The 26826-nt window shown below is 36.1% G+C and overlaps 1 protein-coding gene across 1 annotated transcript; it reads right to left on the bottom strand.

The window, feature by feature from the left end:
* Positions 1-1661: 1661 nt before the first annotated feature.
* Positions 1662-25428, bottom strand: LOC115223937. The gene is made up of 2 exons (XM_029794684.2): positions 25235-25428; positions 1662-8679 (listed from the first exon to the last, which is right to left on the bottom strand). The coding sequence occupies exon 2, from the start codon at positions 6841-6843 to the stop codon at positions 3487-3489; it is 3357 nt and encodes a 1118-aa protein (XP_029650544.1). The 5' UTR covers positions 6844-8679; positions 25235-25428; the 3' UTR covers positions 1662-3486.
* Between the last annotated feature and the right edge of the window lie 1398 nt (positions 25429-26826).

Genomic DNA, 26826 nt, shown 5'->3' with positions numbered 1-26826 from the left:
TAAAATAATAAAGGATTTATTAAATAAATTTTTCATTATTAAGTTGATGTTTGGAACATAAATGAACAAGAGATTTTGATGGAAAGTTTTAATTAAGGTCATTTTATAATAGAAAATTTGTATCACAGAACCAGGAGTGCCTAAGAAGGGTTAGTATCAAAAGCATTAATGGAATAAATAAACAGTCACATTTTCTAGTTCCTTTTTTTAAAACATCAAATAATTGAAGAGAAAGGACATTAATTAAAAGTTGCATTGTTAATAAATAAAAGAGCTTTCTCAGAGGATCTTCCTTTTTTCATAGTGTTTGCTTTAAGACAGGCTCTCAAAATTGTGGAGGTAACTCCTTAAATGGTTGCAGTATCATAATTTGGTTAAATTTGCCTATGATAAACTTCATATACCAGAATCTTAATAGTTGGCACTGTTACAATAGATTTTGAATCATTAAATGTCAGGTTTCTTTTCTTTATATGAATCATAGAACTTCGCCCACATTACGCTTCCTTTTGATTACTTGACTATAATAACAAAGGATCAGAAGTTTCTAGTCATGTCCTTAGGTTTCATCATAGCATATATCAATGGCACAATCTCCAACATTCCTTCTATCAATTTGAGTATACATTATGGGTTAATTATCTATCTTACACTTAATTGCCCTCATCACATTCACCCAATGTGTTAAATATTTCTCTGATATTTAATTGCCCTAGTGACATTCATCTCTAACGTCATACACTTTGTTAACAAGACCATAGGATACCTCCTCTCTTTCTCATCCTCAGCCCTTATTCATACAAAAATTCAACACTTTTCAGTAGGTGTGTATACTGTGTGAACAGAGACTCAAAAAATGGCCAACGGTGGAGGTATGGTAACCTAGTTACCAAAACAGACAATATATAGTAACAAAACAGACAATATATAGTAACAAGAAAACAGTTCTCATTACACCTAAAGCCAATTGGATTGTCTACAGATGTTAAAGACTTACAATCTCTAAAGGCTTTCATGGCAACCACTGGTGAAATAAATATTGAAGATGCTTTGCCCCATGCAGAAACTGTTGGGTTACTCAGATGTATTGCAAGCTCTTCTAGATCCATCACAATGTCAGAAACTCTTCCATATCATCAGCAGGTATCTCAGAGTGATAAGCATTTCATTCCTTAACCTGTACACTTTACCTGAGTGGGGCAGTGAGGACATTATTTTTTGCCTGCAGAAAGGTTCCATTTCCAATCAGACAACCACAGCCACCTTGAGCAGGTTTCAGCTGCCATGCCAATTTTAGGCTTTCTTCAGCTGTTTGGGTTCCAGGCCAGTTGTCTACAGAAAATAGCACACCAATCTTGTGGCAAATCCACAGCAATTCACTTCAATAAGGAATGAGGCTGCATGCCATTCCTTGACAGAGGTCTTATTAACCAAGTCCTGATATTTTTTTAGCTGATGAGGAATATCAAATCTGTCCTCCCAACAGCACATACCATGTTTCCCCGAAAATAAGACTTGGTCTTTAATAATTTTGCATCCAAAATCCGCATTAGGGTTTATTTCTGAGGAATGTCTTAAATTTTTGCGGAAAAAATCCAAGAAAGACAAAAAGTTTCATGTCCTCATGTAAAAGGAAAAAATTGTAAAAAGGATACCTATGATTTTACTTATCAAAAGTTAATTTATTTGCTTATTGTTTTTAGTCAAGTAGAAACATTTTGTCCTCTTCTGGAACATAGTCATAAATCATCAAACCCTGAACTTCAGACTGAATGTCTTGCAAATCCACTTCTTGTATAATCATGGACTCCAATCTCTCATGCTTGGCAATATAATTTTCCTTAAATGAACACTTTTTGTCCAAGTACCTTGCTTGTAGTCCATTGGCAATGCGACTGTCAGTAATTTTATTCCATGAATTCCTCACCCAATTCACAACTTCTTTGAGGATGGGTTTGACAAAGTTTCCACGCTGATTTCTCTCCATTCTATGTTTGATATAGTCATTCACTTCCATCTGCAAATAATCCTTGAAGAGCTTGTTTATTACAAGACCTAATGTTTGTAGATATGAAGTCATTCCCATGAGAATCATTATGTGGTCAATTCTTCTTTTAAAAATGAAGGTTTACATATTTTTTGCAGGATGAGTACTGGCCAAATCCCAGAATAAAAGACCTCTTGAGAACCATGTAAAACAAGTGGCATAGTTAAAATCAACTCATTTTCTTTATAACAGCTTGTGTGCACCAAGCCTTTTCCGTTTCAAGGACATAAATGCCCGAAACGCATTCTATTTTCTCTTTTTTGCCCTTTGTGATAAGACAAATTGGTAAAATACAAGTAATTCTTGCACTTTTGTAACCCATTGAGGCAATGTAGATTGATGAGGCACTTGTCTGTTCAACAGTCATTTTAGATCCTTGGCCCATAAATACTGCAGTCTCATCCATAGCAATTATATTGGAGAGATTGTATTTTAAAAAGTCAATACCATCAATGAAGGACTTGAATGCAAGTCCACGTTGAATCACTTCAGCATCCTCCAGCTTGAACAGTGTTGTCGATCTTATTAGAGAGAGCTCATATCACTAAGGGAAGTTATCCAATCAATGAGTGATGCTTTGAATATCTCTGGGGGTATATCTGACTGTGGTACCATTGCAAGAACAAATTCTTGAATATCAACCCTATGTACAACCAAAGCCTTTGTTCTTCTGTCAGCAATCCATCCCGGAGTGATATCTTCCAGCTCCAAAAATAATGGTTGTCAACCTGATACAAACTTGTGCTTCTTAGCACTTCCCTCATCTAACTGTCTGCTGAGATTATTGTACTCTGCTCACCATTTTCGAACCATTCAGAGATCTAACATCATCTCCTTACAGATAGCCGTAAGATTCTTGTTATGTGACTCTACCACAATTCCTTTCTTGTACTCCACAGAATAACTCTTTCTTTCTGCACTCATCTTTTCTGGGGGACAAGGGAGTCAACTCCGTGTATGCTTAGTGCAGACTTTAGCCAAGCTGCGCTAGTAGGCTTACTTTGCAAACATCACATGGTCTTGCTAACAAGCTGATGCATTTTTGACTAGGTCTTATTTTGGGGGTAGGGCTTACATTAAAAACATTCTGAAAAATCATGGTAGGGCTTATTTTCGGGGAAACATGGTAGCTAAGTCTGCATCACAGAAAATACTCCAGCCATTGCACTGTTAATGCTTTGTAAGATAATTTATATTTATAACGGCACTGTCACCATGTTCTGGTGGTGACAAGTATCAAAGAAAACATGAAGGTTTAAGAATATTTTGATTCTTCCTCAGATTAAATTACACAAAAAAGTCTATACACAGAATGTAGTTCTTCTTTGCTGATTTCTGCTTTTGCAATAAGGATTTAAGAGATGCATGCAGCCCACAAATAACCTGGCCTTTATAGTTTCCTGTTTAGTTAGTAAAATTCCTTCAGAAGTAAAATGCATTCATATTTGGTAAAAGCAGATAGCACTATCACCTTCAACAAATTGTCCAAACAAAATCAAACTGAAATCTGCAGCATGTAAATCGTGAACTGTAATAATTTCTCTATTGTCTGTAGTGATATATCTCTCGCAATAACCATCAATGGAGACACGATATATGATACCATACCAGTCAAAGTAGTAAGCATACTGTCCAAAGGCTGTGATTCGTTTTGGATTTCCAATTACAGGTACTACTATTATCTTGATGATATCATGGTTGAACCAACAAACTGAATCTTTACCTTGAAATTCTCCACTCACTACAACATCACCATCTAACATCACAGCTATATCGTATATAATACCATCAGTTATATCATTCTGACTCTTGTAAACATAAGTGCTATCTTCAATGAGCAATATATCTATACAGGCACCACTATATATCTCACTGCTCCCTAATCTATTTACTCCACCTCCTCTACAACATACCAAGCAATTATTGCTGGTTTTGCCAATATACTCATAGCTTTTGTCTGTACAGATTCTTTCCTGTAAAGAGAAATCAGAATTATAAAATACAAATTGTTTTTCTGAAGGAAGACAAAAAACAAGACTCTCCTGCTTCCATTGACAAAGGTTACTAACTTCAGCATCAGTTTTGAATTTGTGTAAATTTTCAGATGTTTCCATTGCTGTTTCTTTAGTTCTTACTACTATTACATTGTCATTATAACTTACAACCATTTTATTGTTGTCCAGAAGAAGAAAATGTGCTCCATAGTGAGAGGTTTCTAAAGTTTTATCTACTGAATGAGGAATGCAAACAATTTCCTTTCTCCGTGGCAATTTCCTTACTGCTACAATATTTGATCCCTCTCTACAACTTGCAATATAATCACCAGCTTGTTTGAGCAATCTCTTATTACAATTTCTGGATCTTTTTATAGCTTGGATGTACAAATCTGGACTATTTCGCAATTTCCCTTCTTGGTTAAATCTATTTTTCTCTTCTTCAGAATTGAACCAAAACTGATATTCAGGATGTTGGATAAGCAGAATTTTCTGAATAATTACAATAGTGTTATTATTTTCTATTTTAACAAGATGACATTCAGTTGATTCTAAATCCTGACACCAATAATGATTGTGGATTTTTCGGTATATTTTACAATATGGTATTTCAGTATTAAATACCCTCTTAACACTTAAAGTGTTTTTACTCAACTCCTGTATTTCTCTTATCTGGGGAACAGTGATTAGAATATTCCCTGTCTCAATGAAACATAACCCTCCCACTATGAAATTAATTTTCTTGTGACACAAAAACAATCCACCACTTCTAAAACATTTAATAATGTCATTCTTTCTGTCATAGATAACAATCTGACCTCTCTCAGATACATCAAAATCTTTCACTTGTACTGGGAAGTTATCACATTGGAGATGAGATACTGAAAATATTTCTCTATTAAGAGACAACAATCCTTCTGTATAAAGATTATTGCTACTGTTGACCATAACAAATCGTGGTCCCCGACAGTTCATAGCAGTTAACACTGATTCGTCAATTAACTCATGCGGATGAAGAAACATGCTGTGATATTTGCCATCCATCGACAAACGTGTGACCCTGTAATAGTAGTCAATTGGTTGACTTGTTATTATGTAAATATAAAGTTTATCACTAGTGATACTAATAGGCATGGACATATTAAGAGGAGTTACTTGCTTTGTGATTTGACCATGGATATTTAAGAATATTACTTCACTAAAAGTATCATCTTCATCATAACAGTGAACCACTATTTCATCATTGGGAGTAACTGTCATATCATGAATAGTTTTCCTCCTTATTTCATTCCAACCATTTATGTGCTTTTCCATAAAAACAGATGATTTTAAATCAACTATACTTAGACCACAGCTTCCATTGTCTGTCCAGCTACATACTAAACGTCCATCTGAGAATGAAGCAATGCATCTGTAGTTCTTACATGTTTTAAAGCTGACATATGTTAAAGGAAACTGAACTTGAACTGTTAACAGTTTGTCTGTGTTGGTGGAAATAGCAAAACTATTGGATAAACAACGACAAATCCCTGTAGGTGATGAGTTCAAATCCAACGTATCAATTAGTTCACCCTTAAAAGTTAATATCTTTATGCTGCAGTTGTTTTTATCACAGATTACTATTAAATTGTTATCTGTAATTAACAGAGCTGAAATAATGATCCTCTTTGTGTCTTTATAGGTATGTGGTACTTGATAGACATGTTTATTTAATGTCATTGATATATCATGACGATGTACTACAGATGATAATGTATCAGTAACAACTGCTGTACAGGAGAAGATATCAAGTTGATCAATGAAAGATTTAAGCTGCTGGCAAGACACATAATCACAAACCATTAATGTTTCTTCATTGAATGAAAGCATTTGTGAGTCATCAATTAAATATATGGCTGTTTTGTCAGAACATACATCATACAGACATCTTCCAGAACCAAATTTGGGATACAAAATAGTAGGAGAACCACAAAAAGAAGTGTTGTATTTCAACAATTGACTTTTGGTAAGTGCCAGAATATTGTTGTGCCACAAATGTAAAGATCTGATATAACTGGGACATATAGCTAAACGTCTGGTTGGTTGTTGACTAGTGAGTTTTATTGTAACTATATCTAGACACTTAGATTTGTCACAGTAGCAAATAGCCCTGTCATTGTCTAACTTATGTATAAGAACATATGGCTGTTCAAAAGATCTTACTCTAATATAATTTGAAACATAATCAAAAATCCAGAGTTGTTTTTCAAGAGGTAATGTTAATCCTAAATTGTTGCAATCCCATCGACAGATATCAGTAATTGGAGATGGTACGCTAAGCTGATGGTTAATATTTCCTTTCTTGCAACATAGTAACAATTTATTTTCTCCCCACTCAGCAATAGCTAACTGACCATTGGGCACAAGACATACAGAACCAATAATAGCTTTGATTTGATTTTGGTCATCATAAATTATATCAGTGCTTGTGGTATCTTTAAGAGTCTTCACTGGAACTTGATACCCATCACCACAAAGAAATTTATAGCAATGAAGTATACTGTTTATTGGGTCCACAATGGTAACTGTCCCTTTCTGAACACCAATTACTGGCAGAAAATGACGTGGAATTTTCCACTCTCTCTTTAGCTGTCCAAATATATTATATATCTTAATTGAGTTGTTGTTAGAAATTATATAAAAATAAAGGATGTCTGAATACACTTTCCTTGGCTGTTCAATCACAGGAAGCTGTATTTGAAATAATTGTTCTCCATCAGTAGAAAAAACCACAAGTTTTTCATCCATTTTGTCCACTACCATTAAATTGAGTGGGGAGGCTGCAATGGAGACATTTCCATGCTCCAAATTTATAAACTCAATAGGTTCAATTTTACTTTCTGTCACACATATGATATGTAGTTGAGCTTTATGTCCATCTACTAAACATACAAATTTGTCAGATATAATATGACTAATTTGGATGTAAATTTCACTTGCAGTCGCTTGTATATTTGTTGCAACAAGATTATAATTGTCCCAGGAGATCTTTTGGAATTTCCTGCCAAATGAAACAATGATCTTGTCCTCAGCCCATCGAGAGACATCAATCAAAGGTGATTCCAGGGTTAACGAATGTTCAATAATTTTCTTTTCATCACGAAGAATGAGTAACTTTATGAAATTTTCTAAATAAATAATTATAAAACAATGTCTTGATATTGGTATTACAGCCCTTATATCACGTGCATTTTCAATATCTAGACTGGTGAGATACCTTGGACTTTGATTATGAGAAAAATAGGTTTGTCGTGGCCAGAATTAGGGGTGATAATTTGATATTTAAAATTACTGAATAAAACAAGATTGTTTTGGTGAAGATAAATCTTTTGAGGAGTTCTTTCAACTATTCTCTTAGAAATGCCACCAAATTCTGAAACCTTGAAAATATTATTGTTTTCAAAGAAATAGAAATATTTTTGGTTGGCTACAATTTCTATCAGTTTATCATTGAATGGAACATCAAACTGGAATAATTTTCTGCCCTGGAGATTATAACAGGTAACACAAGGAATGATACTGAAAGCCACCAGAATAAGTTTTCGAGGTCCAACAGCAATTGATGAAATGAAGTGATTAATGTTAAATAAAGCGTGTATATCTCTTTGAATCCAGTCCACAAGGTAAATGGTTTTAGAAAACAACTTCACACCAACAAATTTTGTTCCTTCTACATAGGAAAGTTTATAAAAACCATGGTCAAGAGTTATCAATTCCAGACTGAAAGGATGAATTAAGATGATTTTATTCCTGAAAGGAAGACTTCCCATAACAGTATGCTCTCCCACTTGTGTCATATCTGTGATGGGAGAGTTAAAATAGTAAGTTTCACAAAGTCCATCTTGATTAATGTAATTTATAGACAAGCTGTAGGAGTCATAAATGACAGCAACATCATAAAGCATCAAAATCTTTGTTATATTAATAAATGATAACTGTTCAGAAAGAAGGTTGAAATTCACAAAATGAGTTGTAATTTTTTGAAGTGGTCGAAATTTTACTTTGTGATGTAACATTTGAAATGGTGGGTTTGAACCATGATGGATTTTGCTCAATTTCTTTAAGTAGCAAATGGTTTTTGGCAGACTTGTATAATTCCATGAGGTAATTCCCCTTATAACTGATTTTATCTTCACCAGAGCTTTCTTGTGAAACTCTGAATCACTTACATTATCTCTCATAGCAAATAACTCACAAAGGAAATTTGTTAAATATATTTTACGCAAATCAATTTGATTATTAATCCATAGATTACAACCTTGTTTTTCTGAAACAATTTTAGTAATTGTTTTAAATGAAGCTTTTTTTCTTACTTTATGTGGAATTATATCTTCCAAACTTGGTTTAGAAATGATTTTACGTGATGCCATTTTTTGTACTTTACTGGGAATCATACAATCCAAACGCGAATGTTTTCGCTTTTGTGACATTTTTAACAATTTTCCAGATTCTCCTTCCTTAAAATTCAGTTCATATTCCAATGCTTAAACCGATTTCCATTGTTGTTTACTAAAGATGATATATAAAAATTATGTCCATCTCAAAAGGTTGGCTTCATTTCTTCTAATACGCACATGGTCAACTTCCAACAAGAAGATACTACAATAAATAGAAGGAAAGAAAGAATTGCAATGGAAATTAAAAAGAAAGACAGAGAATAGAATATGTTAGTTTGGCATTAAGTTTAACAATTTATGGACAAGATAATTATTATCTAGATTAGGAAGCTAAATATTTAATGGCTATTTATTTTTTATCTATTACCTTCAACAATTTATATAACAGAAATACTTGAATCCTTATTGATTTACTGATAGATTAAAATATTGAAACAACAATAATTCTTATAAAGAATTATCTAAGCAGGAACATTAAATATGTACTTATATATGTATACATAACTAGGTTTACAAAAAGACAAAGAAGATAAGATAATAAAGAGGTAAGAAAAAGGAAAATACAGGGAACAACATAAATATTAGACTCTGAATCAACAGACACACCGGGAGATAAAGAGTAACTAGATTGCACTTATTACTCTTTGGTCATTGACCCTACATACTCTTGCTGGGTGGGTTGTATGTAAACCCACAGAATTTTTTCAGAGCAAGACAAAGATATGTAAACTTGTAATAGGATTAATTCATATACTCTATGATGTTACATGCAGAAGAACAGTTGTCAAAAATCTATAAAATTCTATATCTATCATCATATCGTGTTTATTATAGCCCCTTATGTCTCTATATCTCCTTCTCCACTGCTCCTACAATTTGCACATAATCCCACCTCTTTCTGATCTATTCCCCTTCTTAAGCCACTCCTATATCTCCCATCTCACCCCTCTCCATATTGGTATTTCCCTTTCAACTGTACCCCCACCTTAGTTCCTCACTCATATTAAACTCTACCTACACCTGTTTATTTCCCCCTCACACTCTTATGAAAGTATCCACTCTCTCATCCCCTTTAACCCTTTGTCTTTTAAACCGGCCATATCTGGCCCAAAATATTCTACCTGTTTTACATTCAAACTGACTGGATCCAGCCTCTTACATTAATCCTACAATGCCATGCTAAAAATAAACAATAACATCATCAAAATCTCAAAGCTACAAGATAATGCATGAGTTATTTAAATCAACATAAATAAATAAGCATTACACTTCACAAAATATTCTGAATACTAAAGGGTTAAAACTACTAAGTACAAATAGGGAGAAAAGCCCTGCAGTGATGGAGAAGTGCCAAAATGACAGGTACTGGATAGTACTGGTAGTTGCGTCCCAACCCTACATGTAAGCAGCTGCTCTTCCTCATGATCTTCTGACAGAAAGAACTGCCATCTCTTTCTCTTTCTCTCTGTCTCACACACACACACACAAGACATTGAGGGAAAGAGAAATGTAGTGACAGTCAAGAAACATATGAGTGTGCATATATGTGTGCATTATATAAGTTGATAGTCTACTCCAGAGTTTTGCTCAAGGATAAGCTGTTCATGACTGTGAAGTTAAAGTGTTTGCAATTTTTTACAAGGATAGGTAGACTTTAAATGTATCTAGATGGGTAGGATAATAAAAGTTTTTGGATATTAATTCTAAAGATGTAAGGATTGCATTACAAAGTTATTAAGACGTGTGCTTGTATGTATGGGTAGGGATACTCTTACTCTCTTCTAATTGTAAAGCAGCATCTTGAGACTTAATTGGAAATTTTGTAGGTTAAATTTTGGGGGTTGACCGTTGTTCTGGTTCAGAGAACAAGGCTTAATTGGAATTTTTGAAGTGCATACCTGGATATATATGGATTACTATATGTGTATTGGTGTAATTGTGTATCTGTATACATGTTCCCACTATTGCTTTTTACTGCGTTGTCCCTGGTTCTCTACTGTTACACTGCTCATTTCCATATCTCCACAATATAAGTTGTCTTCATAACTAATTCTTTTTGTGGTTGTTTGATGTATTGTACTTACATACCTTTCTTTCCTTCTCCTCAGTGTTCTAAATTTTCTTTTAACTATCTTTTTTAGTGGTTATAAGAGGAATACATCTATTTTCCTGTTAGATATTATAGCTATATGGGGTAGTGAAAATGGAGAGAAGTAGAAAAAGAAAGAGGGTGAGGAGAGAATATACCTTAAATATACAGAGAGAATGTTACCCTGATATCAATGGCTATTTTAGAAAGATGTGAGAGATGGAGTTAAGTAGCTAGCAATAAGTGAGGAGAGAAAACAAGGAAAAGGACATGACAGATAGAGAGAAAGCATGAATACAAGAGAGAAAGAGATGGGAAGAGGGGGACAAAGGGTATACATGCTCTCTGAGAATGAGAGTGTTATAAAGTGTCTCTACATTGTTTGACTTTTCTTCTGGCTCTTTGTATTCAAACTCCATCAAGGTCAACTTTGCTTCCCATTTCTTTGGGGATCAATGAAATAAAATATTGGGGTTTTACATAATTGACTTGCCCCTCCTGCCAAAATTACTGGCCTTGAACCCTGCGACAGATGTGTTCAGGAGAATGTTATGATCTCAGTGACTTCTACACCATAGAAATAAGGTAACCAACCTTATGAATCTTAGGGCAAGAAAAAAACTTTTTTGAAAATCATAGTTTGACAGCCGAGAGAGAGAACCCAGAAGCAAGTCTTGTGGAAACTGGGTGGAGGAGTATGAATATGACATCGCTGGTGTTTGTATGTTTTTTGATGCAAACTATGATTTTATAAAGTACATATCTGACTGTTTCTGATTCTTGTCATGAAACTTATTTTTATGAAATAAAATCAATAAATACACAAAAAATATATAGACCTAAAAGAAATCAGTCTTATGTTACATATTTGAACATGTACATATACCGTAAATCCTCGAGTATACTCCACATTTTTTCCCCAAAATTTAAAGGTCAAAATCCCTAGTGCGTACTATATAAGAGGTTAAAAATGAAAATTATTTTTTAAGCAATGTCCGAGTCACTATTTGCTGTCCGGCAATGTTTATTCAAATGCATTTTGTGATTTTGTGATGTCAGGCACGAAAATACCTTAAGCTAAGCCTGAAAGCAATGACGTCATAAAAGAATCATCCATAACTTGCAGTAAGCAACATTTATTAAAATAAAAATATTCAGAACACAGAATAACATGTAACAAAAACAATTTGCAAATATATTTACATTCCCATATAACCATTATTGTATTACGCATGCGCGGAAGTGTTTGTTCGGCTAGGTTTTTCAGAAGTACAGCGCCCTAAAAATCCTCTGCGTATTATACTTAAGGGCGGACTATACTCGAGGATTTACGGAACACACAGAGTCAACACCAAAGGTGTGTGCATATGTACACACACACAAACGCACATGCACACACACAATGCACACTCATACATACACACACACAGAGGATGCAGACTATTCATTTGCAATTTTCAACTGCTAATTTTTACAAATACTTTTTTTACTTTCATTGGGTCTCACAGAGGCAATGACAAATGACTGAGGCCTTTGACAATATGCCATGCTTGAGTAGAAGACCCATCAAACCAAGTGCAATTGTAGTTGTGGAAGATACTGGTGTCATGCAACTAGCACCCATGCCAGTGACATGTAAAAGCACCCATTATGCTTACAGAATGGTTGGCGTTAAGAAGGGCATCCAGCCATAGAAACTACGCAAAATAAAACTGTTCAACCTATGCCAGCATGGATAATAGACATTAAATGATGATGATGATGATGAGTGTCAGTCTTTTTCATTTTAAAAACAATAACCATTTTTGATTTATTCTTTGACAGAATATTGACAATGGAAAATTCTGAGACCCCACTCCTACCCAATTTATGGAAGAGGCATGGAGCTCTCCTTGGAATCATGCTGGAAGGACAAACAAAGAGATTTCAGACTTCCTCAATATCAGCATAAGAATGGTAGAAAAGGTCAGAAAGGAGCTGGTAGATTTCTGGATTCAACTACAAGGCAACAAGAGAAGAAAACCCATGATTTAATGCCATCAGAATACCAGAATTTGTCACAGAAATTCAAATCAACAATGACCCCAGCAAGTCGATGCATGCCATTGTATGGGAGAAAGCTGTGGATAAAAAGCTCATCAAGTTAGTGGTGCATGGAGATATTCATTACATTTCATACAAGATGTGGAAGGGAAAATTTCTGTCCAAGGCAATGCAGGAAAAGCAACTCAAGCATGCCAAGAAGCTGATTAACAAGTTGAAACACATTTTGGAGCCAGACATGCTACAGTTCTCCTTCAAAATGAATTTCTGTCAAGACCAGAAGATCAACTCCCAGAACAACAGATGGCTCACTGTCTCACCCAAGGATGTGCCCAGAGTCATGCAGACAAAATTTCCAGTGACAATCATGGTCTTCAGTGTCGTCAGCAGTGAAGGTTATATCATGCCACTCTACTTCTTCTCTGAGAGTCTTATGCTAAACATGACAATTACATCCTTATTCTGAGCAAAGAGGTGAAGCCCTGGATCAACAAGGTAGCTGCAGGAAGGCCATATATGTGGCATCAAGACTCTGCACCCTGTCTCACCAGAAGGAAAAACCCAGGCCTGACTGTCAGAGAATTTCTTCGATCACACAGCACCTGACATTTGGCTCTGAACTTGCCTGACTGCAGCCTCCTCAACTTCTTTGTGTGGGGTACGGTGGAATGAGAGATCAACAAATCCAGCTGCAACACAAGGGACGAGCTGAGGCCCAGGATTACCAGGGCCTTCAGAGATCTAAAACAGGAGAGAGTGATGGAAGCCTGTAGATGGTTCTGAAGTTGCCTAGAGGCTGTCATCAAGGCCAAAGGTGGGTTCATCAAGTGAAATCAACAGAACATGTCATGACAAACTGACCCAATTATTTAAATTATTTACAACTGACGGATATTTGTCCTCATCTTGTTTGTTGTTAACACTTACGTTAACAACATAACACTTATGTTACAATTGACGGACAAATATCTGTCAATTGTAAATAATGTAAATAATGTACATAATTCCCCATCTCTTAAATATAGAACAGAAACTGACCCAAATTTAACAAGTATATCTCAAAAAATAAAAACACTTTTATTTAAACCTGAGACAGTCATCATGCAAACAAGTACTGTCTACACCTTCTATAAAGGTAACTGATGATGAAATGTAAGATCTATATCGTGTGTGTGTGTGTGTGTGTGTGTGTGTGGGTGGGTGGGTGTGGTGAGGAGTATTGTATGACTAAAGTTAGTAATACAAACCAAGAGCTATGGTGAAAAGAATGAAAAAGAAAACAAGGTCAGCTGTATTTCTACCTTGCACAAATAAGAAGGTAGGAGTTGAAGCAGGTAGTCTTTAGTAAGGTTGTTGAGAACAAAGAAAAGCAATATAGGAGAGAACAAACAACACAGGTGAGTGTTGACAAGTAAGACTTGTAGTAGGAAAAAAAAGCACCCAGTATGTAAATAAGGAAAAAGTACAGGGAATTGAGATAGAAAACTGAGAGAAAGGAACAGTCAAACATTAAAATGTTACACCAAATCTGTATTTTTTAGACACACACACACACACACTAGGACAAACATGGCAGTGTCATTAAGAGGCTTGTTTGCCAACCACATGGTCTCAAGTTCAGTTCCACTGCACAACATCTTGGGCAAGAGTCTTCTACTGAAGCTCCATGCTGATTGTTGTCTTGTGAGTGAATTTGGTAGATGGAAACTGTGTGGAAGCTCGTCACACACACACACACATATATATCCAAACTGAAGGCGTGGAACAGTAAAATCCAGGCTACATATGTTTCTTAGCCAGTTAGCTAGAAAACATATGTAGCCTGGATGATTTTACCTGTTCCGCTTCCTCAATCTGGATTTTTATTTCCAAGGAAAGCCTCAGTCATTTACAATGGCAATTAGACTGAAAAACAATCAATATTTTCTAACTTCTTTACTTTCAACAATGGAGAAGAGGGAAAGAAATTTAGTAAAGAATAGAGGGAAAGTCTTTCAGGTGTTTAAGTTTTTATTCTGGAAGTTCCAGAACAATCAACTGTTAGTTCTCTCTTCTTTCCCCCACTCCTGGTACTTATTCACCTTCTTTCAGAGTTCATCGTGTCTTTTAGTTGGTGGGGAAAGAACATATTTTTATTTCAGGCATGTTTAACGTTTTCTCGACAAACTACAAACAAGCACCCCTCCCTTTTTTTTATATTTCATACAAAAACTTGAGGAAATTTCAAATAGGGTATAGCTGTGAAAAGAGCCCAGAAAATTGGGCACCCCCCCCCTACAAAATGGGGGGGGGGAGTTGCCAACACATAGCTGCATGAAATTCAACTCTATACTTTAAAGAGTGTCTTCTACTATAGCCTCGGGCCGACCAAAGCCTCGTCAGTGAATGTGGTAGATGGAAACTGAAAGAAGCTCGTCATATATATATATATATATATATATATATATATATATATATATATATATAATATATATATATATATATATATATATATATATATACATGTATATTATATTTTTATGTGTGTGTGTTTATGTCTGTGTTTGTCCCCTACCACTATTGTTTGACAACCGATGTTGGTGTGTTTGCATCCCTGTAACTTAGTTGTTCGACAGAAGAGACAACTAGAATAAGCAACAGGCTTACAGAGAATAAGGCGCAGGGGTCGATTTCTTTGACTAAAGGGTGGCACTCCAGCATGGCTACCATCAAATGACTGAAACAAATAAAAGAATACCAGAAGAACGTTCCATACCACTAAACCAAAAAGGTTCTTTGAATATGAACAATGTATTTTATGGCTAAATAGTAATTCTGTTTACGTTTGTGTAACTGAGATATTTTGGTTGGATTATATAGTTATCAGTTTTACACATCTTTCTATATTCTGTAACTGTCACAATATAGAAATATTTCTCATGGCACCAGCACAATTTACAGATGCTTACATTTTTTATATTTTCCGTGAATTTTTCACAAGTCCAGCTACTAAATTATTATTATTCCTGAATGTTGTTTTTTATACCTTCCACCAAATTAAACAAGGAGAACGTCCTGAAGAAATGCAGAAGATTCCGAAGTCGTCTGCAGGCCGTGGATGAAGCCAATGGTGATTTTATTGAATAAATTTACTCATTACTATTTCAAGATATTTTTATGCAATTTTGGTAAATATATCTGTTAAAATGAGATGTCAGTGTTATTTTCCTTTTTGCGTAATTTAGACAACAATAATTCATGGCACTGTATGTATACATCAGGTAAGCACATAAGTGGAAAACATAGTGGGAAAAATAGTAGTCAAATATCAAAAGTAAAGTAATATGCTTTTATTAAAGCTGCAAAATTATCACAAAAACTGTGATTCAGAGTTTCACTTTCCTCTGTTCATCAGACAACTGTGATGAAAATTTTTTCATCAGAACTATCTGATAAGCAGGAACATGAAACTCTGAGTAACAGTTTATATATATGTGTGTGTGTGTGTATACACACACACACATGGACGAGGACAGCTGTGTGAAGAAGTGCTGATCTCTAACTGTGGAGGAAACCTGTGCAAGAGGTAGACCCAGGAAGACATGGTACAAGATGACATTCAAATGTTGGACTTTACGGAGACAATGACAATTGATAGAGATCTTTGATGACATGTTATGCTTCAGAAGATCGTCAAGCCAAGTGAAATTGCAGTCATAGCCAATGCCAGTGTTATGTAACTGGCACTCATGTCTTTGTTCAGGTAGCTCCTGATTTGTTTTTGTCAGAAAACTAACCCCATTCCTTCTCTGATGCATAAACAATTAATTTCCACCATTGTGTGCACACACATTGTGACCCCACATGACCTCAAAACCGACACTAACAGTGAACATCTGGCACTGGCCAGGTATACCATAGAATGGGACCGCTTGAACCTGCCGCCAACCAAGACCCACAATTTCTCCAACTTTACTTCATATGGTTCTGATCTGCGCTGGGCTGAGGAGTAAGGTGTTGAAATCAGAAGAGCATTGCACGAACGCAGTAGCCAAGGTAGAGCTCAAAAAATTTTCTCAAGTGTAAGGCTCAACTTTCCGCAGTTGAATGGTAATTTATTAAGACCCGTGCAATGCCAGCTACATAATATATATATTTGTATATGTACATATATATATATATATATATATATATATATATATATATATATATATATATATATATATATATATATATATATATATATATATTATATATATATATATATATATATGTATATATATATATATATATATATATATATATATATATATATATATATATATATATATCTATATATATATATATATATATATGTATGTATATATATATATATTATATATATATATATATATATATATATATATATATATGTGTGTGTGTGTGTATATATATATATATATATAATATATATCTGTATGTGTGTGTGTATATATATATATAAAAGAGGCTTTGAGTCAAAATTGTGTGCACATTTTGCTACGTCAGAGGTTGGCGGCCAGAGCAGTGGTCGGATTGAGCTGAAAATTGACACAGGCATAGAAGGCGTGATAAGGCAGAGAGTTGAGTAGGTTAAAACTCGCCATCTGGAAAGATGCGGTTCCTATGGTGAGAAGAGTGATTTTTTATCCATTCAAGGGGGCTCTAAGCCCCTCCAGATTGGCGCGATTGGCATCTAACGCCCAACAGCATGCACTTTGGGCTGTTGTGCTTTATAATCATGCATTTTGTTGCAAAATTCAGACTACTAAGCAAAGATTTTTCATTGTGAAAGAACGAGTGCTTTTTGCCCTCATTTTCTTAAAAATTTTTTCTTATCACATTGTAAGCCTTTCCAGGAAAAAAATTACATCTGCATGTAGCCCTTGAGAAGGGCTATAATGCACATTTTTAGTTGACGCGAAATTTTGCTTTTAAGGTTGAAAAAGTTTGAAAATTAAACAAAAATGTTGAATTTTTCCTGGCACATAATGCTTCAAATGACGTCATCGCTGTGAGCTGCAACTTTGCTGCAAAAGCATTATCAATTTTTTTCACGGCTACATAAACTTATCAAGCTAAAGCGCTAGCAACCTCATGTAAGCTGCCGGTGACTAATCTTTTTATAAAAGTGAAAGGATTTTGTCTATTTATTTCTGCTGTCCACATACAACAGTGATTCAATTGACTAGGAAAACTACGTATACATGATGAATATCCAATACCAAACTATCTTAATCTACATATTGAAACTGCATTAACCTTTGACAAGCTTACCTTACCTATTCTGAGTTACTTGAAAGGTGATGTCCCCTTCCCTCTCTTCTGTTTGTTGATATCTATTTTTACCTTTGATACCATTGTTTCACTTTAAGGATGCTTCTTTACCCATCCATTATGATATTTCGACTGCTGTCCATTGTTTCAAATACGTTTTAACATTGTCATTCTAGCCTTTTTTAAACACTCACATATGGTTCATCCCAAAGAATCAACCTTTAAATAAGAGCTTTGCTTCCACTAGCGAAAGCTATACGTATCTTTCAGGAAGCTCCATACCAATTTAACTTTATGCAGCATTCGTTGTTAGTTTGTTAGCTTTTCTCTCCGAAAAAAATAAACTCACAGTGGGGAAGTTTCAACATTTTCCTTCAACTTCCTTACACCATTTATGTGGCTGTTTCTGACAAGAAATTTCACTTTCATGTAAAACAACTATATTTTGTAGTCATTATCTGTAATCCACTTCCAAAACACTTCGGTAGCTCTACTTTACATGGCTTGCAAACTTATATGTTCTACAATCATTAAAAGTGCAATGACCTTCACAATAACTAGCCTTCAATTTGATTTTCCATTCCTAGGTTAATCGGAAACAGATTGCTGTGCTACATATAAACCTTCTCTGTAGTTCAATTATTTGGTGAAAAAATATCACGAAGCAACTTAAACCTTCCAAAGGACGGGAGCGTTTGCTAGTATATATATATAGGCACAGGAGTGGCTGTGTGGTAAGTAGCTTGCTAACCAATCACATGGTTCCGGGTTCAGTCCCACTGCGTGGCATCTTGGGCAAGTGTCTTCTGCTATAGCCCACGGGCCGACCAATGCCATGTGAGTGGATTTGGTAGACGGAAACTGAAAGAAGCCTGTCGTATATATGTATATATATATGTATGTGTGTGTATGTGTTTGTGTGTCTGTGTTTGTCCCCCTAGCATTGCTTGACAACCGATGCTGGTGTGTTTACGTCCCTGTTACTTAGCGGTTCGGCAAAAGAGACCGATAAAATAAGTACTGGGCTTACAAAGAATAAGTCCCGGGGTCGATTTGCTCGACTAAAAGGCGGTGCTCCAGCATGGCCGCAGTCAAATGACTGAAACAAGTAAAGAGTATATCATCATCATCATCATCGTTTAACGTCCGCTTTCCATGCTGGCAAGAGTTGGACGATTTGACTGAGGACTGGCAAGCCAGATGGCTGCACCAGGCCCCAGCCTGATCTGACAGTTTCTACAGCTTGATGCCCTTCTTAACACCAACCACTCCAAGAGTGTAGTGGGTGCTTTTACGTGCCACCAGCACAAGTGCCAGTAAAGCGATGCTGGTAACGATCACGCTCAAATGGTGCTTTTTATGTGCCACCGGCACAGGAGCCAGTCAGTGGCCCTGGCAATGATCATGCTCGGATGGTGCTCTTAGTGCTGCCATCGAATTTGATTTCGATTTCACTTGCCTCAACAGATCTTCGCAAACAGTTTAGAGTCCAATGAAGGGTATGCACAAGTGAGCTGGTTACAACCCTGGCATAGGCCACGGGTTATGGTCTCACTTGGCTTGCCAGGTCTTCTCAAGTACAGCATATTTCCAAAGGTTTCGCTCACTAGTCCATTGCCTCAGTGAGGCCTAATGTTCGAAGGTCATGCTTCACGACCTCATCTCAGGTCTTCCTGGTTTTACCTTTTCTACAGGTTCCCTCAACAGCTAAGGTGTGGCACTTTTTCACACAGCTATCCTCATCCATTCTCACCACATAACCATACCAGCGCAGTCATCTCTCTTGCACACCACATCTGATGCTTCTTAGGTCCAATTTTTCTCTCAAGGTACTTACACTCTGTCGAGTATGCACACTGACATTACACATCCAGTGGAGCATACTGGCTTCATTCCTTGTGAGCTTATGCATGTCCTCAACAGTTACGGCCCATGTTTCACTACCATGTAGCATGGCTGTTCGTACACATGTGTCATACAGTCTATCTTTTGCTCTGAGCGAGAGGCACTTTGTCACCAGCAGAGGTAAGAGCTCTCTGAACTTTGCCCAAGCTATTCTTATTCTAGCAGCTACACTTTCAGCGCACCTTCTTCCACTACTGACTTGGTCACCTAGGTAACGGAGGCTATCAACTACTTCTAGTTTTTCTCCCTGGAATGAGGCGGAAGTTGGTCTCTGTGCATTTTCAGTGTTTATTGCTCCTGAGCATCTGCCACATACAAAAACTATCTTCCCAGTTAGCCTTCCTTTGATATTACTGCACCTCTTATGTGTCCATAGCTTACACTGGGTACATCTTATAGAGTTTCTACCTACGCCTTTTCTACAGATCGAGCAGGGCCAACTACCTGAAAGGATTTGAGGTTTGCCTGCCTTCCTACTTATTAGGACTTTGGTTTTAGCTAGGTCGACTCTAAGGCCCTTTGATTCTAATCCTTGTTTCCACACCTGAAACTTCTCCAGTTCTGATAGTGACTCAGCAATTAGAGCAAGGTTGTCAGCATAGAGGAGCTCCCAGGGGCATCCTGTCTTGAATTCCTCTGTTATTGCCTGGAGGATTATGATAAACAGGAGAGGGCTGATGATTGAACCTTGATGGACCCCTACCTCTACCTGGAATTCTTCACTGTACTCGCTGCCAACCCTCACCTTACTGACAGCGTCCCTGTACATGGCTTGCACAGCTCTTATACTAACCATTCATCTATCCCTAGTTTCCTCATTGACCACCAGATAAGGAACTGGGGGACCCTGTCAAAGGCTTTCTCCATGTCAACGAAAGCCAGGTACAGAGGTTTATCTTTGGCTAGGTATTTCTCCTGCAGCTGTCTTACCAGAAATATAGCATCAGTGGTACTTTTCCCTGGCACAAACCCAAACTGCATCTCATCTAAACTGACTCTCTCCCTAATTCATTGGGCTATGATCCTCTCTGTGACCTTCATTACCTCATGGGTTTCCGCCCCGACATCCAAAACTCGGAGTTTTATCATGGCTACCGAATAATTGTCACATATTATATTTACATATATATATATATATATATATATATATATATAGTACAAAGTAAGATAGAGCTTATGAGGGTAACCCACTATGGTGAAGCACCCAAATGCTAAGTACATAAATGCTTATAATTGCAATGCAATTAATTCATTTATTGTATCGGATGGGCGAAGGTAAAATATTTTACCGTAAATTCATAATACAAATAAGAAAATGGAGGAATAAATTCATTTCAATCATCAACTTACAGATAATACCATTTCATATTATTTATTAACTATATAAATAGGAACATCCAAATCGAACAAAACAATATACATCAATATATATATATACATATACACATATACACCCACATATATATATATATATATATATATATATATATATCAATAAATGAAAGAATTGAGTCGAACGAAGATGTTAACAAAATTCCTTTACTCTCGACACATGTTTCGAAGACAGCATATTTTCATTCCAAAGGAATAAAGGGTGCATTATGCAATCTTCTCATCAGGAAAGAAAGGGAGCCTCTCTCAACAAGACACACAAAAATTTCGATGATTGCCTACATGGTAAACAAAGCGATAATGAGTGTTTTTTTTTTAAAATCCGTTAGAAGAATTGACGTCAAAAATAGATAGTAGGAGGAAGAGAAGGGATAAAGTAATAATAGGTAGGGAACAGTATGTTTGCTGTATGTATGGAAATGTGTGGGTGTGTGCTTGTGTTAATGAGTGCGTGTGTTTGTGTGTGTGTATAACTGCATTTGTGTCTGTGTGTGTGATTTTGTGTGTGAGAGAGAGACATCCGTCAAAGATAGATAGTAGGAAGGGAAGGTATAAGGGAATAATAGGTAGGGAACAAGTGGAGAGGGAAGGGTACGTTGATTGAAAGAATGTTCCAAGGCTTAGTAAAGAATTTCTCTATAGCAGTGGGGTGGACGTGAAGCTAATTGTTCAAACCACAGTGACTATCGTTATCATTTATATGAGTAGAAAGTGTGTTTCTGCCAGTGTTTACATTTGTACGTTTTTCTATGAGTGTGTTTACTAGGGGAACCTTATCGAAAAGAATATGGAAGAGTTCAGAGTTACAAATGTTACAAAATCTCCTGCCCTTATTAAAAGGAAAGGATACAGACGATATGAACCAATCTAACTTGAAAATTATATTGTTGTCTTTAAGACGCCAAATTAATTTACTTAGCCCTGTACTATGTCGTTTTTTCCTATCCCTGAATGTTGAATAGTGGTTTGAAATTCTCTTGGATAACTGGGAAGTGGACACTCCTATATAGAAGACATCAGTACCAGAAGAAATTCTACACTGGTAAATGGAATTCTTAATCTTAGAATTACTAGACAAAAATTTAATTCTGTTGGGGTTGTCCTCCGAGATCGAGACGAAGTTTTTATTGTTATGATTGTTGTTACTATTATTATTAGCGCTAACAACTACACTATTTCTATTATTATTAGTATTATTAATGGTATTACAACCAGCAATACCACCGACAATAATACCGTTATTGTTGTTACCATCAACACTACCATTGTTATTAACACGATTAATACTATTTTTAATATTATCATTGTTAACACTTTCGCTGCTACTAATGCTGCTACTATTAATACTATTCCTATTATTATGATTGTATGATGGGTTGGAATTAGCAAGATTAGTGTTGGAACTCCCGGGTGAAGAATCTTTGTTTAGCAGCTTGGTATTGTGGGAAGATATAACTTGTGAACGATTCCTAGTGTTAGAGAAAGCTATTCTGACCTTGTGGGAATTGATAATAGAATGATATCTAGAATTTCTGGGAAAGTTCCTAGCAACGGCTTCACGGAACTGTAAGGGAAGGTTCGATTTAATTTGTTTTCCGAAAGGTATTACAAACCAGATACAGTTTTTTGTGGCCTTTGAATTGTTCTTACTGTTGTTTGTGATAGTAAGGGGAAAATTTCTGGGTTGGAAATTTGGGGTTGCATGGTGCTTACCTCCCCTAGTCCGTAAAGAATTTATTTTATGTACAGGGTTGCTGGCACTATTAGAATTGAAATCATTATTCCTATTACGAGTAACTTTACTATCTGGAGAAGCAGATGTTGGTTTAGAATGAGCTGGGTTGATGTATGACACTTTCTCCTTATAACCGGCTCTTGACAAGGCGGCGTTATAGAAGTCTGCCTTTTGGTTAAAGATGTCGACATTAGCAGATAATTTGGACAGTCTCAGAGATATGTTTTTAACTAAATTATCGGTAATTGGCTTGGCATGATTACTGAAAATGCTGATATACTTAAGATTAGTGGAAGGTTTATGATAAAACCGGCAACATATATAAGCTTACCAAGAGCCATTATTTAGAACTGCTCAAAAAGGAGATACATAAGAATTACAGGACCACCAGTAGGAATACTCTCAGGCAAACCAACTTAGAAACTAAGCAGATTATGGAGACTTACGGATTACAGATGAAGACGGAACCATTGAACCCCAGGCAACCCAGATTCATCTTAAAGGACCACAAACAGAACTTTCATACTAACCCAGCATTGCGGCTCATATGCCCTTCCAGTTCAGACATCGGTACCCTTAGTAAATACATATTAGATAAGTATATCCCTATATTAATTAATAAATTAAAACTTAGCTTATGGTCCAATTCTGTTCAAGTCGTAGATTGGTTTACTTCTATTACTGATAAGGCCAACACTAAATTTATCCAATTCGATATATCTAGTTTCTATTCTTCAATCAACCCTATTATACTTAATAAGGCCCTATGGCACGCACACAATAAGGCAGGCCTCTCCAGGGAGGAAATTAGTGTGACATTGACTGCTAGGAAATCTTTCATCCAGTTCGATAGCAAGTTGTTGGTCCGTAGAGATACCCCTAATGCGTTTGATGTACTAATGGGACGTACAGACAGCGCCCAGATAGCCGATTTGGCTATATATACACATATACATATATACATACATATATGCACATATGTATACACACACATATACACACACATATATATACACACACACTTATATAAACAGTTATGAGGGAAAAAATTGGATCTTGTGAATTTTCCCAAGTCCTCTCTCCCCACCCTTTGGAAAAGATTTTCCTCACAAATTTATAATCGTAATGTATGCCGTTTGAAATGTATTTAATCTTTTACTCTTTTACTTGTTTCATGACTGCGGCCATGCTGGAGAACCCGGAACCATGAGGATGGTAAGCAAGCTACTTACCACACAGCCCCTCCTGCGCCTATTTCTATAAAATTTCATTGAAAAAACCCATTCTACTAAAAGTTACGAGGGAAAAACTCGGATTTTGTGGATTTCCCCACAAATTTCATCTCAATCTTCGCCTTTTTCTACGTATTTCATAAAAAAAAAATTGGGAAAATTTCCGGGAAAAGTGAAAAATGAAGAGTGGGAGGGTGAACTGAAGTTTTGAAAATGCGATTTTTGAAAAAAAAATTCAGAATCGGATCCTCCATAACCAAAAACGTGGGATCCCGTAAAAAAAATCAATATATATCCATTTTCCCGAAAGTTATGACGGAAAAATCGGATCTTGTGAAGTTACTGAAAGTCCTCTCCCCATCCCCCAGGTTCGTTTTTGTCATATTCGTTTTCTACACAATTGTTAACACCCAGCAGGCTGGGGATTTTGTGTTTTTGTTAACGGGTGAAGATCTTTATATTAACCCACAAAGGTTACCCATTCCTGCACTAAACTTTAAAATACCACGTTTAACTTTCAGTTTTCCAAAAGCTTTTACAGAACCCAATTCCCACTCTAAATCAGTGGTGGGGAACCCCCGCGGGCTGATACATTCGTCTGTACAAAATATAGTAAACTTTTCGATTATAAAATTTATACAATATTCGTATACCTATTTGCGACATAGGTCGCATTTCCACTGCGATTTAAAATGGTTAGACTCGAACAGAAAATCGTCTGGTAATTGCCAAGTGAATCGACATTTTATTTTCATTATAAAACACATATTACTTTCACTATAAAACACCCCCTTGAGACCCAACTACACTCTAGCTGAAAAATAAAGAATATCTCGAAAGTAATATAAACGTCCTAAATTCGGTGGCGGCCTTAATGAGATGTTGCGCGTTAACTTAATGTGTTAATCTTATCTTTATTAATGTATATCGAATTATACATAGATATATGCAAGATTTACACAGTTAGAACTTGTGATCCACCCGCGATCCTTTTTCTTTGGAAATTTTTACCCGCCGCACTAAAAAGTTTCCCCACTCCTGCTCTAAATAGATAATAAATAATAAGATAAATAAATTCTCCACTCACCTTCGATGTAAAAAATGCAAAAGTTGTTGTCGATTAAGTTTTGCACGGGAGAAAAACTTTGTCGGATGTTTTTTGTTGTTTTTCTTTTAGGTAAACAATAAAGAATCCAATGAAGCAAAAAGTCGATATAAGCAAACAGTAAATAGAAGTTCATAGAGCGAAATAAACTAATTTGCCGGAAGAAGGAAATGTTTATCAGAAACACTAAATGGATTTGAAGTGACAGAAAGAAAACAAAAGAAAGAAGAAATTGACAGTGTCTAAGGGAAATAAGCAAGGAGGACTACGTATCATTATCTTTGCCGTCAGCTGTCACGACTGTGACTGTTCGTGGCTTTGGCATGACTTAAACTTTCTCCAAATTCGTCTGTTTTTCACTTGGGTTTGCTATTTATTATGATCAATTCCTTTCCACCTCACATTCCTTTTTGTAGTATATTTGAATCTCAGTCTAGATTTTCTATAGTTTCTTTTCCTCTTGCATAGTTGGAAGTAAAGGATTTGTCTGGGGAATTTGTTTTTCATCTTGTGTACGTGACCCAACCAACGTAAATTTCTATCAATGAGGATTTCCATCATAGGAGGTAGACCAACACGCCGTAAGGTCTTTTCATTCTTGATCTTGTCAAGGAGAGCGATATTCATAATTCGTCGTATCTGTCTCTTCATATATGCATGTAACTTGTCTACTTTAGCTTTGCAGACCGTTCAGGTTTTAGCACATTGCAGCAGGGAAGAAATCATTATAGCCTGGTATACCTTACATTTGACACGTATAGAAACATTTCTATTTTTCCACAGCCTCCCCTACAGCCTGCTCATTTTGTGTGATTTTTTTTGGTCCAGTCGTGCATTATGTGAGATGGTGCTGCCTGGGTATTTGAATGCTTTGCACTGGGCCAACCTTACATCTCTAATAGCAATATTTTCTCTGTTACAGGAAAGTTAGGTTCTCCATATGTTGGTAAAGACATTCGATTTTTCTGAGGTTAATCTTTAAGTTGAACTGTTGTGCAACTCTAGCAAAGTTAATTTCCAGTTTCTGTATACCTTCAGCAGTGTGGGCAACAAAGCACACTATCATCAGCGAACAGTATCTCTCGTACAAGGGCCTTCGTAGTGCGCGTCTTGGCTTTACATTGAACGGATCAGCATTATACCTGCTCCGGATGTAAATCCCACCTCCAATTCCCTCAAAGGCAACTTCCAACACTGCTGCCAGATTGAAAAACGGTGCTGGAGCTAGTACGACTCACGGAATGCTGTGTCAAAATCCCTTGTGAAATATATGAATACTGCATACCAGTGGCGGCTCGTAGATAAAATTAGTGGGGGCGCTGCTTCAGAAAATTTTTAGCCGTTGTTTTAATATTGTGTAAAAGGAAACAAACATATAAAACGAAAATTTATACATAAATTTGATCGGATGGTGTCTAATCCACTGCCAGGTAGTGTGTTTCATTTATTCACTGAACATCACTACGAATTCCCCCTAAATCACAAAATAAGGGAGTGGAAATCTGCCCTATTTTTCAAATCCTGACAGCAAGACTATAACTGGAAGAAGGATGATAATCTGATTCAACACTTTA

Source organism: Octopus sinensis, linkage group LG2 (genome assembly GCF_006345805.1).
Source record: "Octopus sinensis linkage group LG2, ASM634580v1, whole genome shotgun sequence".
NCBI classification, from domain to species: Eukaryota; Metazoa; Mollusca; class Cephalopoda; order Octopoda; family Octopodidae; genus Octopus; species Octopus sinensis.
Note: the sequence above shows the minus strand (reverse complement) of the source record. Positions and strands in the feature narration are given on the sequence as shown.